This window comes from Meleagris gallopavo, chromosome 9, assembly GCF_905368555.1.
Source record: "Meleagris gallopavo chromosome 9, MGAL_WU_HG_1.1, whole genome shotgun sequence".
NCBI classification, from domain to species: Eukaryota; Metazoa; Chordata; class Aves; order Galliformes; family Phasianidae; genus Meleagris; species Meleagris gallopavo.
In genome coordinates, this window is record NC_139412.1 from 10,870,082 (window position 1) to 10,883,136 (window position 13,055).

The window sequence follows — 13,055 nt, forward strand, 5'->3', positions numbered from 1 at the left end:
AAGAACCCACTCCAGGAGGAGTTCCTATTTCCATTTGGAAAGTAGTATAAATTCCAGCTGAGGTCAGAAGATCCATTTCCATCTCTTTTTTACAGCTCACCATCCTCCCCCAGAGAGCATCCCAGTTCCCTGAGGTGGTTTCTCACCCCTTAATCTGTTTCTCCACCAAGGCAGATATAGAATAGGATTACCCATGTGCCACAAGCTTTCTTTCTGCAAGAGGAATTTCATTTTAAGGGAGCGTGATCTGAAGGAGCACCCGGGGACCACGTTTAATGGTCAGAGAGATGAGAGGCTTGGGAAGGTTGGAGCTCGGAGCCAGAGCTCCAGAGAAAGGTTGCCTGCTGAGCATAGCTGGCTCCATCTGGCTCCTCTGGGCCATCGGAACCAGAGTGAGATGGATGCTGGGACCAGGCTGCAAAGCCTTAGGAAGTGACGGGTGGAAGCACCACCAACATATTGATGTCTGGCAGCTCCATCACCCCTGTCCATGTTGCATCTGAGCCATGGAACTCATTTGAACCACCTGACAACAGCCCTTTTCTGACCCATGTTTGGCTTTCATATTTTACTGTCCTCTTTCCCACTTCTTGACCCTTCCTTTCTCTGTCTTTGTCTCTTTCTAAATAAATACTCCCATAATTACTTTCCCCACATTGTTCCTCATTTTACTATGCAGCATCATAGAAGCACTAATTGGTTTGTGTTGGGTGATGGTCCTCTGATCCAACCTCTTGCCGTGGGCAGGGACATCTCACTACATCAGGTTGCTCAGAACCCTCTCCAACCTGACTTTGACCATTTCCATAAAACTTCTCTGGGCAACCTGCTCCAGTGACTCACCACCCAAATTTAGCATCTGGAGTACATCCACCCCTAAATTTAATATTTATGACACCACTACGTAGGCTGAATTAGCTTTCTCTGATGCTTCTGATAAGGTTACCTCAGCATTTTTAGCCACATGTGAAACCCATGCATACCTTGAAGGCCCATCTCTGAGTTTTGATGCTTCTAACCCTATGATTTCTCACAGCCTGTGATCCCCCCCATATTTTTCCTTTTTTTTTTGTTTTGTTTTGTTTTGTTTTGTTTTGTTAAAGCACAGGCTGTTCCCACTTGGATCTTTTCATGCCGTTTTATTGCCAACAGTGCATTTTCATTTTTAATAAAACTTCTCTATTTTCCTTTGCTTAGCAAACTGCAGGCTCTCTGTTCGTCAGTTCCTCAGTGCAGGGTCACATCACCGGACATTTGTATTCAGTCATAATGCTGCAGCCAGCATGCTCAGGACAGCCACAAAACTAAAAGCAACCAAAACAAGTGTGAAAGTGCTGGTGTTAAAATGCAGCAGAAAAATGTGATTTGTCATTGGGAGCAGCAGTTCTGTCCCCTCCCTGGAAGCAATGCTCCCACCATGTCCCCAACATCCATACCCACCTCTGCAAAGAGACACACTTATCAGTCATGATACTCCACCACGTTATTCCTTCCTCAGTTTGTTGGAAGGAAAGTAATATTCTACATTTAATCTTAAATGGGTGACATTAAAAATTAGTTAAATCCTTTCATAATCACTTCAAAAGCTTTTCTGGCACTTGTGTTGCACCCTGTACCTTTTAAAGGTCTGGAAGAGATCAAACAGCAAACACAGCAGCACGAACCTGTAAATACTGGCTGCAAGGAAGAGTTTGCACACAAGCTCCTTTGGACCACAGCACCTTCTTGCGGTTGGAGAGAGATAAGAGTAGCTGACTATCAGCACATATGTACCCAATGTCACAGCCTGTCCAAAGGCACAGCCTCAGACCTCACTTTCCCAGCCCCATTTGCTGTAACCCAGCTCGTCATGAAGGGGCAATCATTGGTCTCTGCTAGAAATCAGAAGTGTCAGGATGAAGAAAAAAATTATGTTTGTTGGTCGATCTCAGCATTCCTCTTGCAGGCAGTTTGGAGCATCCTGGCCTTTGCCAGGAAGGTGTTTGGCTGAAGGCTTTACCCAGAGCTTTTCTAAATTCTCCACATAGTTTTAAAAGAGAGGAAAAAATCAGTAATGCAACTTCTCCACCAGATCAGTTCTGGTGAAGTCCATGACACTTTTTTGCTCTAAGTAAATTGGATGTCAGAGTCCTAGAATGGCAGGGCAGTGGAGGCCTACAGGCACTTTTTCTAATCCAATGCCTTGTTCACACAGGGTCTCTTACAGATGGTCACCAGGACCATGTTCTGTTTGGTTTTGAATGTCTTGGCCTGATTCTTCAGCCCCACCAGTTTGATAAATTCACTTATCCAACCCACACTTTATCAACTTCTCTATGAGGAAGTTTTGGGAGATGGCGTGAAAAACCTCGCTGAGGCTGAGGTAAAGCATCATCCACTGCTCTGCCCTCATCTAGCAACCAGCCACTTCAGTGCAGAACCACGTCAGGTTGGTTAAGTGGGATTTCTCATCCATAAATCCACTCTGACTCTTCCCAGTAGATTTCTTGCCTGTCACATATTGGGAAGTGGTTTCCCTCACCTACTCAGGATTTAAGGGGAGGCTGACCAGACTGGAGCTCCCCATGGTCCTCCTTTCTTAATGCAGGAGTGATGTTTGCCCTCCACCAGCCTTCATGAACCTCTCTCAATTGTCACAGCCTCCCAGAGACAACCAAGAGCAGCCTTGCCACACCATCAGACCCTCCCTCAGAGCTTGTAGGTGCATCCCATCAGGCCCCATGTGCCTACATACATCCAGTTGGCTTGGGTGCTCCCTAACCTGCTCCCCTCCAACCAAGGAAGACTGGTCTTACTGGTGAAGACTGAGAAGAAGGCATCAAGTATGTTGGGATTTTCCATGCCCTTCGTCACCAGGTCCCCTGCCCCACTCAGAGCAGGTTGTTCTCAGCAGGAGATGACTTTCAGCCACATAGGATGAGTTAAAACATGGAAGAAGAGGCTAGGACAAGCAGCAGGGCTGCTGAGAGGAACAGTGCACTAGGTGAGTCTTTAAAATCAAAGGCTGCAAGTATCCGGCAGAGGAAGCTACTCTGAGATGCAGCCAGCAGTGTCTGAGGGGGGGCCTGCGAGCACCAAGCCATTAGCAGCCGCAAAGAAAGCCACACTGACCTTTAAGAGCTACAAAGGGCAGGCAGAGAAGGGGCCAGAGGCACAAAGCCCTGTGAAGAAGCTGCTCAGAAGAGGAAATGGAAAGACAGAGGCAGCCGATGAGGCTGCAGCACAAGTTAGAAGCCATGACATGGCGGAGGGGGGGACAAAATGTCACTGGTAGAACATGAAGCAAGAGGGAGAGCAGAACGTCAGGGCGGGGAGAGGGAAGAGGGCAGGAACTGGGCAGCAGACAAACCTTATGGAGAAATTGTGGCCAACCATCCCTCCTTTCTCTTGTAGTTTGTGCTCTACTGGTTTCTGCAGTTTGCTCTGTGTTTTGCACATAGCGTGGGATGCAAGCGGAACCATGGGTTGCTGTGGGGAATCTATGATGGGACTGTGATAGGACTAGATGATCCTAGGAGTCTTTTCTGATCGTTACAATTCTATGATTCTATGACTCCCCACACCTCCCTGCTGAATGAAGTCCTGCTTTCCTGTCCCCTGGGCTACTCTTGCAGTCTATCAAATAAGTGTAGTTTCAACTACACCGTGTTACAAGCACAGCTATCTCATTTGTGTATGACCCAGCATGGAGGGCAGGACTTGGCAAGCCTCATTAGCACAAAACTGCAGACAACTGGTCTCAGTGTTGCACCTTGCCACTCACCAATAGACACCAGCCGCTCTGCAGACAGTCTTTCCACTGTTTGCTAATATATGTTCTCATGCCAAGAGAGAAGCTGCATTACCTTGCCCAAATCTTAGTGTCACATCTCAGCAGCCTGTAGCAAGTTCCTACAAAAAGCACTTGAGCTGAGATCAGCTCGTTATGTGTTGGGTGCCACAGTCAGGTCAATTCCTGGACTTGAGAAATCCCATGGAAGGATGGGCATTTCTGCTCACTGTGCATTAGCTGAGCATGGACTTGGACTTGGACCTCTTACAAGCTCTCCCTGCTGCCACCCTACAAGATCCTAGTCCCACAGGGAGGATTTAATGCCTCCTGCCCTGCAGATCCTCTTTACAGATGACATCTCAGGGGCTGGGCTCTCCGAAGATGTCTTCTCCAAGAAGCTGCTCTGGGAGATGTAAGGCTCACAGTGAGGCGGTTGTGTTTCTGAGTGAACGCTGTTTGTTACAAATTTAGATCTATGGGTTAATTTTGCTGCAGTATTGAGGTTACTTTGTTGCTTAGCAGACACCTGGGAGACTTTTCTGATAGGGCTCACAGCTGCAGAAGAGTAGGTCTGTGCACTCGGCAGTCCTCCCTCGCCTTCCCCTGCTCTCCATGGATGGTGTTTCCAAATCTTTTAGAAGCCAGGCAGGGACACTGCAAGCTGTGCTTAAGGACAAGCAGTGAGGCAGTGACCACAGGTGCGTCAGCCTCAAAACTGACACCCACAGTTCCTATGCACTTATTTGCTGCTGCTTCACTTTTTTGGTTCTTTCTTCTTCCCTGATGCTTGAGGTCTTATGATAACCACTGCAAAGGCACTGTTCATACCTAAGGCAGCTTTTCAGCTTTTGTGGTTTTATCATCACAAAGCACTTCTGTTTTCAGAAGAAAAACTGCCACAATGAACATCAGCAGGGTTTCACAAGGGTAGAACAGCCCTGTACTTCAGCTGGTGCCAGTAGAGGGGCTTTGACCACCATTACCATTGTCATCCCTCTTGAACATTATCCCAGACAACAGAGGAGCACTCAAATGGGAGGGAGGCAGCAGCAGACAGCTTCTGTGCTGTCTCCAAGCCTGGTTGTGGTTGGGAGATGCCTAGCACTCTTACCCAGTCCTAATGTCCATTTATTACTGATGGGGCCCCAAGTTTCAGTACATTATCTAGTTTTCCATGAAACCCAGAGAGGAACAAAATTATCCATGTTCTCACTGCATTTTGTAGAGACCCTAAAATGCTACTGCTGTGGGACCCCAAGGTTGAGCAAAGTTTATTTCAGAAAGGGTCTGTTCAAGTATTACTTAGCATACTCATAAAAACAAGGACACCAGGTCCAAAGATCTTTGTACATTCTTTTAATATGACAAGCAATTGGTAAGGGACCCTGGGATGCACGACTGAAATACATTCAATGTTCTCCATCACCCCTCAAATTAAGGCATGTCTCTGGCAGCGAGCTTCTCATGGGTGAACTGTTTTGCCTTTGCTTTAGGCATCTTTCTCTTGCATTCAGCGTCTCTGTGCTCTCCGGAAATCTCAAGATAAAACTAAAAGCAGATCATTCCTCAAATTCAAGAGAAACTGCGGTTTGGGGCAAGCTAATGCATTTCCATAAGTTGCTCCAAGCACTTAAACACTCCATGGGCACGAGGGGGCTCACCAAAGGTCTGATCACAAGGGACGGAGTGGCAACAGCATCACCTTGGCTCTGCTGCACATCTATTTCCTGCAAAGTTCGAAGCCGAAGCAGAAGGCAGTTGAGGGAAGTTTACGGATGTGTAGAGAGTCTCTGGTAATGCTCTTGGCTTTGTCCCTTCAAAGTCTTCTCCAACTGTGGCATAAATTGTTGCCATGTCCCCTACCACGGTGTTTTCCATGTGGATATCCTCTGTGTTTGAGGCCTGGAGAAAACACCAAAGGTGCTGGGATTAGAAGGGATCCAGAGCTGCTGACCACATGCATTTTACCCAAGGACCTTTCAGACAAAGCCAGGTCCTACATGAAACACGGCCTGCACAGCTGAGGCAGTCCTGCTCTCATGTTTCCTATTTGTTTCCTTTGAATCTTCCTGTGGGTTTTATTTCTCACAGGTGGAACCCTGCATGAGCTGAGTCCCTAGATGGCCCACATGGACCCCAAAGACATTCTGAACATAAATTCACAAGGCTGGCAATCAGGGAAGAAATACTGCCTCCATATTTCTCTGCATGTAACCATCCTTCCTCGATGCTGCTGTTGGTCAAAGCTGTCTTCAAGCTTCTCAGATCCCTAAAAACAGCTCCTTTGGGCTCTGGGAAGGAGGCAAAGGGGAACTGTGCAGCTGGGGGAAGGGCAGGCACTTCACAACTTACTCTGACAGCACTGAATTAACTTCCTAATTTTATATTCAGCAACCTATTCCTGCAGCTCAGTGCATCATACTGAAGCCAGCAGTTAGCATTTACCCAAGGAGCTTTCAGAAGATTTTCCTGTACCTGCTGCTGTGTAATGGTTCTCATCTTCCACAATGCACCTGAGAAAAAGAGAGTTTTAGTACCTGACAGACACACAGATGTGCTGTGCCCTCCCTCTCCCCAAGCCCTGAGGACCCAGAGGTACACTGTTGGCACTTTCACCAGGGGCTGACATGGATTTTGTCGTCAAGATGGAGATTTCTGTGGCTATTTTACCCAAGTACAAGTGAAATCTCCCACTTGGAAACTAATGCATTTCCTTCCATCCTCAGGGGTGATGGTGTTGATGGAAGCTGCGGAGACCTGCATCTTGCAGGTTTATTTTCAAGTGGACACACCCCAGGATATTCTCCCCAGCTGGAGTTTTAAGGTGTCTACAACAAAATAATCACAGCCACGCTCAGAGGCTGCATTTCTGAGTCCATCAATTGTACCTCTTTTATGGATTAGATGTAATGCTGTATCTCAGTTCTGTTATCAGCACTAAAACATGCAAAGTTGTGCAGAAAACCACCACAACTGCCCGTGCTGTACTTCTGCTTCGTTAAGCTGCATCACAAACTTGGAACCTTTTACGAACGGAGGAGGGGCACATCTAAGGAGCTCTTAGGGAAGGAATAGTTTGGTGAGAAGAGCCCTCCACTGCCTTTATCCCCCAGGAACATCCCCAGAAGTGCAGCCCCAAAGGGAGAAATGTAGGAACAAATCTACCTACCTCGCCGCCGTATGCAGAGGACCAGGAGCAGCAGAAAGAGGCCGATAAGGGAGCAAACTCCAATTATGTAGTAATAGTAGTCTTGGGCCTTGGTGGCCTTGGTGCCTGGTGTTTGGAAGATAACAGCTGCTGTGAGTGCTTCCCAAAGGAATGCGGGGGTGGCAGATACCACAGCAGAGATAATTTTCTTTGCTGGCACCAAAGTGAAAGAAGAATATTTGGCGTATGTTTCACAGCCTCTGTGGCTACTGATTTATCTGCAAGCACCCTATTAAACCCAGCAAATAGTGGATTGCCTCAGGCACAGGACTCAGACCCAGTGTTTCATTTTCTGAGCCCATCTCTCCCTTCTGCAGCCATTCATTTCACACAAAGACAAGACAACCAGCTGCATGTACAAGAAGCTCTTATACTTCTAATTTAGCAGGCAGAGTAGAACAAGGTGGTTTTCCTCCTACAAAAGAGCAGCACAACCAGCAATAGTTGTGATACGCCTGGAAATTCTCCCTTGGCTGCAGTAGTTCATCCCAATAGAAACATGACCCAAATTGCAGCCCGTGCCTGATGCTCCCATGTACTGGACATTGCTGGAGGAATCTGACCAGGCACACGTGCACTTACCTCTGTCAGGATGCTCAGTGGAAACGTGCTGCTTGTGCACGGCCAGGGTGATCTGCCTGCTTTGTGTTTGCTGTGGGAAGGCAATGCTGTACACCCCGCTGTCACTGAGCTGCAGGTCCCGCAGCAGCAGGGATGCGTTCTCAGGGAAGACCTCAATGCGGTGCTTGTATGAGGGGTGAGGGAAAATTACTGCAGAGCATTTCTTGGGAGCTCCCCAAACATCCAGGGAGCAGTTGTGCACCGAGCAGGTGATGATCACTTGTGAGCTGTTCCCAAACTTCCACCGAATTGACAGTGGGAAGCAAGAGGAGTTGTTGAGTCTGTAGGAGACGGGCAGGAGCACGGACTGCCCCACGGTGCCACTGACGGCATCCTGCGGGATGTCGATGAGAAGAGCCAGGTTTTGGCCTGCAGAGCAGGAGGAGGCAGCTCAGCAGCCATTCAGCCCCAATCTCAGCACCCGGTGCTCGCAGCACCCCATCTCCCACCGCCCCTCGCCCAGCAGCCACGCGCCCGATGCCGGCCCTTGGCTTCACAGCCAGCCCGGCACCGGCTGCAGCCTGCAGCGAACCCAGCCGCGACTCACCCAGCAGCAGCAGCAGCAGCAGGAGGGAGCCGAGGCCCCAGCAGCGCCGCCCGCGGCACATCTCCTGCGGCTGCCGTGCTCTCCTGGCCCAGGAGGAAGTCAACGGCTCTGGCTCAGCCCTTCTGCACCGTTCGGGTTCGCTGCGGGTGGGTGAGACCGGGCTCCTTCCTGTGCGTGTAAGTGCAGAGGGGAGGCCACGGGCACTGCGTGTTGTGTGGGGGAATCCCAGGTGACAGGAGGACCCCGAGGCCGGGCAGATCCCAGTGGAAGAGAGCAGGAGCCCGCGGGAACCTCTGGGCGCTCCTGTGCTGGAGCTGGAGCAGGAGCCGAGGCTGCGGCTCGTGGCTGAGGCCGGAACTTGTTGGTGCTGCCCATGCTGACCCTCTGCCCTCCTTCAGCCTCAGAAGCCACCCATCTCCTGCCCTGCACATCAGCCTCTGGGCCCTGAGCCCCAGCCCGACGTGCCACCACCACCCACGGCAGGCCAGAAGCTTTGGGAAACTGGCTCCCACCTCTAGCTTTGGGACTTTTTCAGATGATGCTGCAGCCTCACATCAGGCACTTGAGAGACAGATTTGGTGGAGGAAGGGACGTTTATTTGTCCACAGGAGGAGTCACTTAATGGTGGGGGAATATGAGTGGGGAAGTGGTTGCACTCTGCAGGCAGGGACAGGTGCTTGTGGACGCCTGGGTTTCTCCAGCACAGGGACTGGTGTCAGGAAAAACAGCCTGAGGCACTGCTGAGCACACTCATTGTGCCTGGGCACTGCTGTGTCCTGAGGTGCCAGCTCTGTCTGCTCCCGCTCGCCAGCTCTCTTCTCCCCAGCAGCAGCCTCACGTTTCTCCAGGTCAGCTCTGCTGCTGGTGGCCGCCCCGCAGGCACAGCAGGTGGAAAAGCAGCTGCAGGAGCAGCAGGATGAAGCAGTAGCAGGCTCCGAGGCTGTAGCAAGGGATGTGTGCAGCTGTACCTCCTGCTCCTCGCTCTGTGCCTGTGGAAGGACAGAGGAGAAGTGGCTGCTGGAGACAGCCTTCTGCCCCAGAGACATCTCTGCTGTCCCCAGGCTGTGCAAGGAGAGCAGGCATTCTGCAGGGGGAACACAGGAGGAGTCTGTCCAGGCACACGGGCACTTACCTCTGTCAGGATGCTCAGTGGAAACGTGCTGCTTGTGCACGGCCAGGGTGATCCGCCTGCTTTGTGTTTGCTGTGGGAAGTCAATGCTGTACACCCCGCTGTCACTGAGCTGCAGGTCCTGCAGCAGCAGGGATGCGTTCTCAGGGAAGACCTCAATGCGGTGCTTGTATGAGGGGTGAGGGAAAATTACTGCAGAGCATTTCTTGGGAGCTCCCCAAACATCCAGGAAGCAGTTGTGCACCGTGCAGGTGGTGATCACTTGTGAGGTGTTCCCAAACTTCCACCGAATTGACAGTGGGAAGCCAGAGGAGTTGTTGAGTCTGTAGGAGACGGGCAGGAGCACGGACTGCCCCACGGTGCCACTGACGGCATCCTGCGGGATGTCGATGAGAAGAGCCAGGTTTTGGCCTGCAGAGCAGGAGGAGGCAGCTCAGCAGCCATTCAGCCCCAATCTCAGCACCCGGTGCTCGCAGCACCCCATCTCCCACCGCCCCTCGCCCAGCAGCCACGCGCCCGATGCCGGCCCTTGGCTTCACAGCCAGCCCGGCACCGGCTGCAGCCTGCAGCGAACCCAGCCGCGACTCACCCAGCAGCAGCAGCAGCAGCAGGAGGGAGCCGAGGCCCCAGCAGCGCCGCCCGCGGCACATCTCCTGCGGCTGCCGTGCTCTCCCGGCCCAGGAGGAAGTCAGCGGCTCTGGCTCAGCCCTTCTGCGCCGTTCGGGTTCGCTGCGGGTGGGTGAGACCGGGCTCCTTCCTGTGCGTGTAAGTGCAGAGGGGAGGCCACGGGCACTGCGTGTTGTGTGGGGGAATCCCAGGTGACAGGAGGACCCCAATGGAAGTGAGCAGGGTCTAAACCACACTTCCTTCAAACTGTGAGCACCAAGAACAAGGCTCCGTGCTTTAAAGGAGTTGAAGAAAGCGTAACGCACTGATAAACAGAAAATGGGAATTAATGAGGATTTTTATTTTTAGGAACTATAAATAACATCGGTTTCCACGGGCAGATGAAAGAACCTCTCAGGAGCAAGAGAAAAACTTCCCCCTTTTAGGCAGAGAGGAAGAGTCAGGCTGTCAGTAAGCACAAGGAAAAGACCCAAGAGTCTTCTCCAGAATGGTTGGTCTAAGATGCAAGTCCAGAACCACCAGCTCTGTTTCAAAGCCTGTGGTATGTAGGTGAAATAGATTGGTTTGGAGTCCTGACCATATGGCTTTGATGATCAGGACCACAGGAGATGGCCTCCATCCTTCTCCATTTATTTCACTGCATGGATTTCTTCCACAATTCAGCCTTTGTGACAGGTGAGGAAGATGCATGGATATGGAAGGTGTGCCTGCCAAGCAAGGGGGTTGGAAACACATGCTCTTTAAGGTTCCTTCCAACTAAAACTATTCCATGATTCTACAGTTCTATTATATCTCACGTGATGAGAATATTCACATTTTTTAATGAGACTGCCTTGGTTGCTGGCGCCCAGGTAGCAGAAATCAGAGCAGTCTCCTCGTCAGACCAGGGCTTGGTCTTCTCCGTGGAGATCCAACATGGTGTGAAAGGCTTGGCCCAGGAGGGACGGTCATCTCCACAAAGTTCAAGGGCACCTCCTACTCCTGGCTGGAAGACCTGACTAGATCTCCGTGGTGATCCCGCCCTCAGCATGCAGTACCCACTTCACACCTCTTTTTCTTCCATTCTCAATGTCTCTTGGGCAATGGTAGTGATTTGCTGTGTCCAAGAGTTGGATATGCAGCACTAGGCTATGATTCTCACTTGGTTGGGTCACTCATCTGGGAAGGAAATATGGGAAGTTGTGATGGGGGACTTCAAAGCCACAGCTCAAAGAACAACTCTTCAGTGACAATCAGAAAATTCACACCCCTTCACACCTTCACAGAACCCAGCTCTTTGTTCATAGATTTTCAAGATTCATCACAAGTTTTGGGACTTCCTCCTGCACTTCAGGTCGCATGTGATCTCCGTGGGTTTGGGGTATGCTCGGGGTAACAGGTCCTGCCCCATCTTCACCATTGCACTGCTTGTTGGTACTTTTCAACCACAGCTTTTGCATAGCTAAAATCACATTGCAGATGCAGACTGTAGCATGACCCTTGCTGTAAGACTTGTTATGTCATTGATGAGAAGCTCAGGAGGAAAATGTGCTCTGGGCACAGCTAGGGCTGAAGCTCAGTGCTGGGTGCAGTCAGAACAGGGGGTGCTGGATGGGTAAGGATGAGTCAGAGGTCTTCACTGGGGAGGATGGAGGGCTGGTGCCAAAGAAGTCAGATGAAAATGATGGTGACAGCGACATTTGCAGCGTACAAGTATGCTTGCAACTTTCATACCATAGTTGCAGATACATGTGCAATCTACTTGTATCAAAATTAAATCTGAAAAGTAGAGTAGGAAAAACCCATGTGTATTCTCTGTCCAGCTGATTTGCTGCAGATTTGGAGATGCAAAGCCTTGCTTGGGCCTTCAGGCAGTGTTTGGGCAGCTCAGCCAGTGGAGCATGTGAGCTTTTCCATACGAGCTAAACTGGAAGACCTCAAGGGCTTGAGCACACATAATCTGTTAATTCAAAATACACTAATTTATTCCCTCCCTAAACCTTTGCAGGAAGATAACTTAGCCCGTTCTTGTGTATCTCTGAAAAAAAGCATCAGTATTGGCTCAATGTGTACTTCATATTAACATGCAGATGAAATCATTTTTGCCAGCTTTCTGCAGGTATTTAAGAACATGACATAAAGAAAACAGTGTCGGGAAATGAATGAACAGATGGGTCAAATCCTGTTCCTGTTCACTGTGCTGCACCCAAGGGGTGTTTCTCGCTTGGTGATTGAGGTGACAGTGCAAGCTCTGGGAGCTGAGCTTGGCCAATTTTAGGATCAAGCAAAGCTTACATTTCCCTCTTAATCAAATAATGTTTCATCTGTCCGTGCAAAGGCTTCATCTGCCCCAACAGCTGGAGGGGAGCAGAAGACTTTGCCGATGCAGCAGCCCATCTGCTCAAACACTTCACCATCACAGGCAGCAGGCAGCAGCTACTTCCTGTGATGAGATGTGGTGGGATAAGATGCAAAGCCCTTTGTGAGCAGCATCGCATCTTTCATCAGGGTGATGTTGACCACAGCCCTCTGAGAGCCCATGCTAACCACAGCACACTCCTGCTTCAGCTTCCTGCCTTGGGCTTGAAGTCAAGAATTGAAGGGCTGACTGCACACACTATGACATGTAAGCACTGGGGACAGAGCAGAAAACCTGCTGTCCTCTCTCCCCATCTTTTTCCATCTCCTCAGTAAATCTACATACTGCTGCAAGCCATCACAGTATGAAATTCAGACCAAACCCTGATCATTAGAGCCACCTCTCACGGGCTTTCAGAGTTCCCTAAGAGCTCAGGGAAGACTTTACCACTCTCTACAACTGCCTGAAAGGATGCTGTAGTGAGATGGGGGTTGGCCTCTTCCCAGGTAACAGCGATAGGATGAGAGGTGATGGCCTCAAATTGCACCAGGGGAGGTTCAGGTTGGATATTTGGAAGAATTTCTTGTCAGAAAGAGTAGCAAGGCACTGGAACAGACTGCCAAAGGAGGTCACAGAGTCACCGTCCTTGGAAGTGCTCAAGAAACATGGAGATGTGGCACTGAGTGCCATAGGTTAGTGAACATGGTGGGGATGGAGTGAGAGTTGGACCTGGTGATCTTAGAGGTCTTTTCCAACTCTAATGATTCTGTGAATTCATTCTTCTCATTTGTTTCTTCACATGTTGCAACCTGT

General features: G+C 50.1%; 1 protein-coding gene across 1 annotated transcript; it reads right to left on the reverse strand.

Moving 5' to 3' along the window:
• Positions 1-5,113: 5,113 nt before the first annotated feature.
• LOC104912190 (uncharacterized) lies at positions 5,114-10,220 on the reverse strand. The gene is made up of 6 exons (XM_085230759.1): positions 9,867-10,220; positions 9,281-9,688; positions 7,563-7,970; positions 6,942-7,046; positions 6,248-6,285; positions 5,114-5,674 (listed from the first exon to the last, which is right to left on the reverse strand). Exons 1-6 carry the CDS (start codon positions 9,925-9,927, stop codon positions 5,471-5,473), a joined length of 1,224 nt encoding a protein of 407 aa, XP_085086885.1. The 5' UTR covers positions 9,928-10,220; the 3' UTR covers positions 5,114-5,470.
• Positions 10,221-13,055: the final 2,835 nt, after the last annotated feature.

Coding starts and splice junctions, on each gene's coding strand:
- LOC104912190 (XM_085230759.1), bottom strand. CDS start 9,927: ATGTGCCGCGGGCGGCGCTGCTGGGGCCTCGGCTCCCTCCTGCTGCTG. Junction 9,689..9,866: donor GCTGCTGCTGCTGCTGCTGG/GTGAGTCGCGGC, acceptor CCTGCTCTGCAG/GCCAAAACCTGGCTCTTCTC. Junction 6,286..6,941: donor CCTCTGCATACGGCGGCGAG/GTAGGTAGATTT, acceptor TCTTTTTCTCAG/GTGCATTGTGGAAGATGAGA.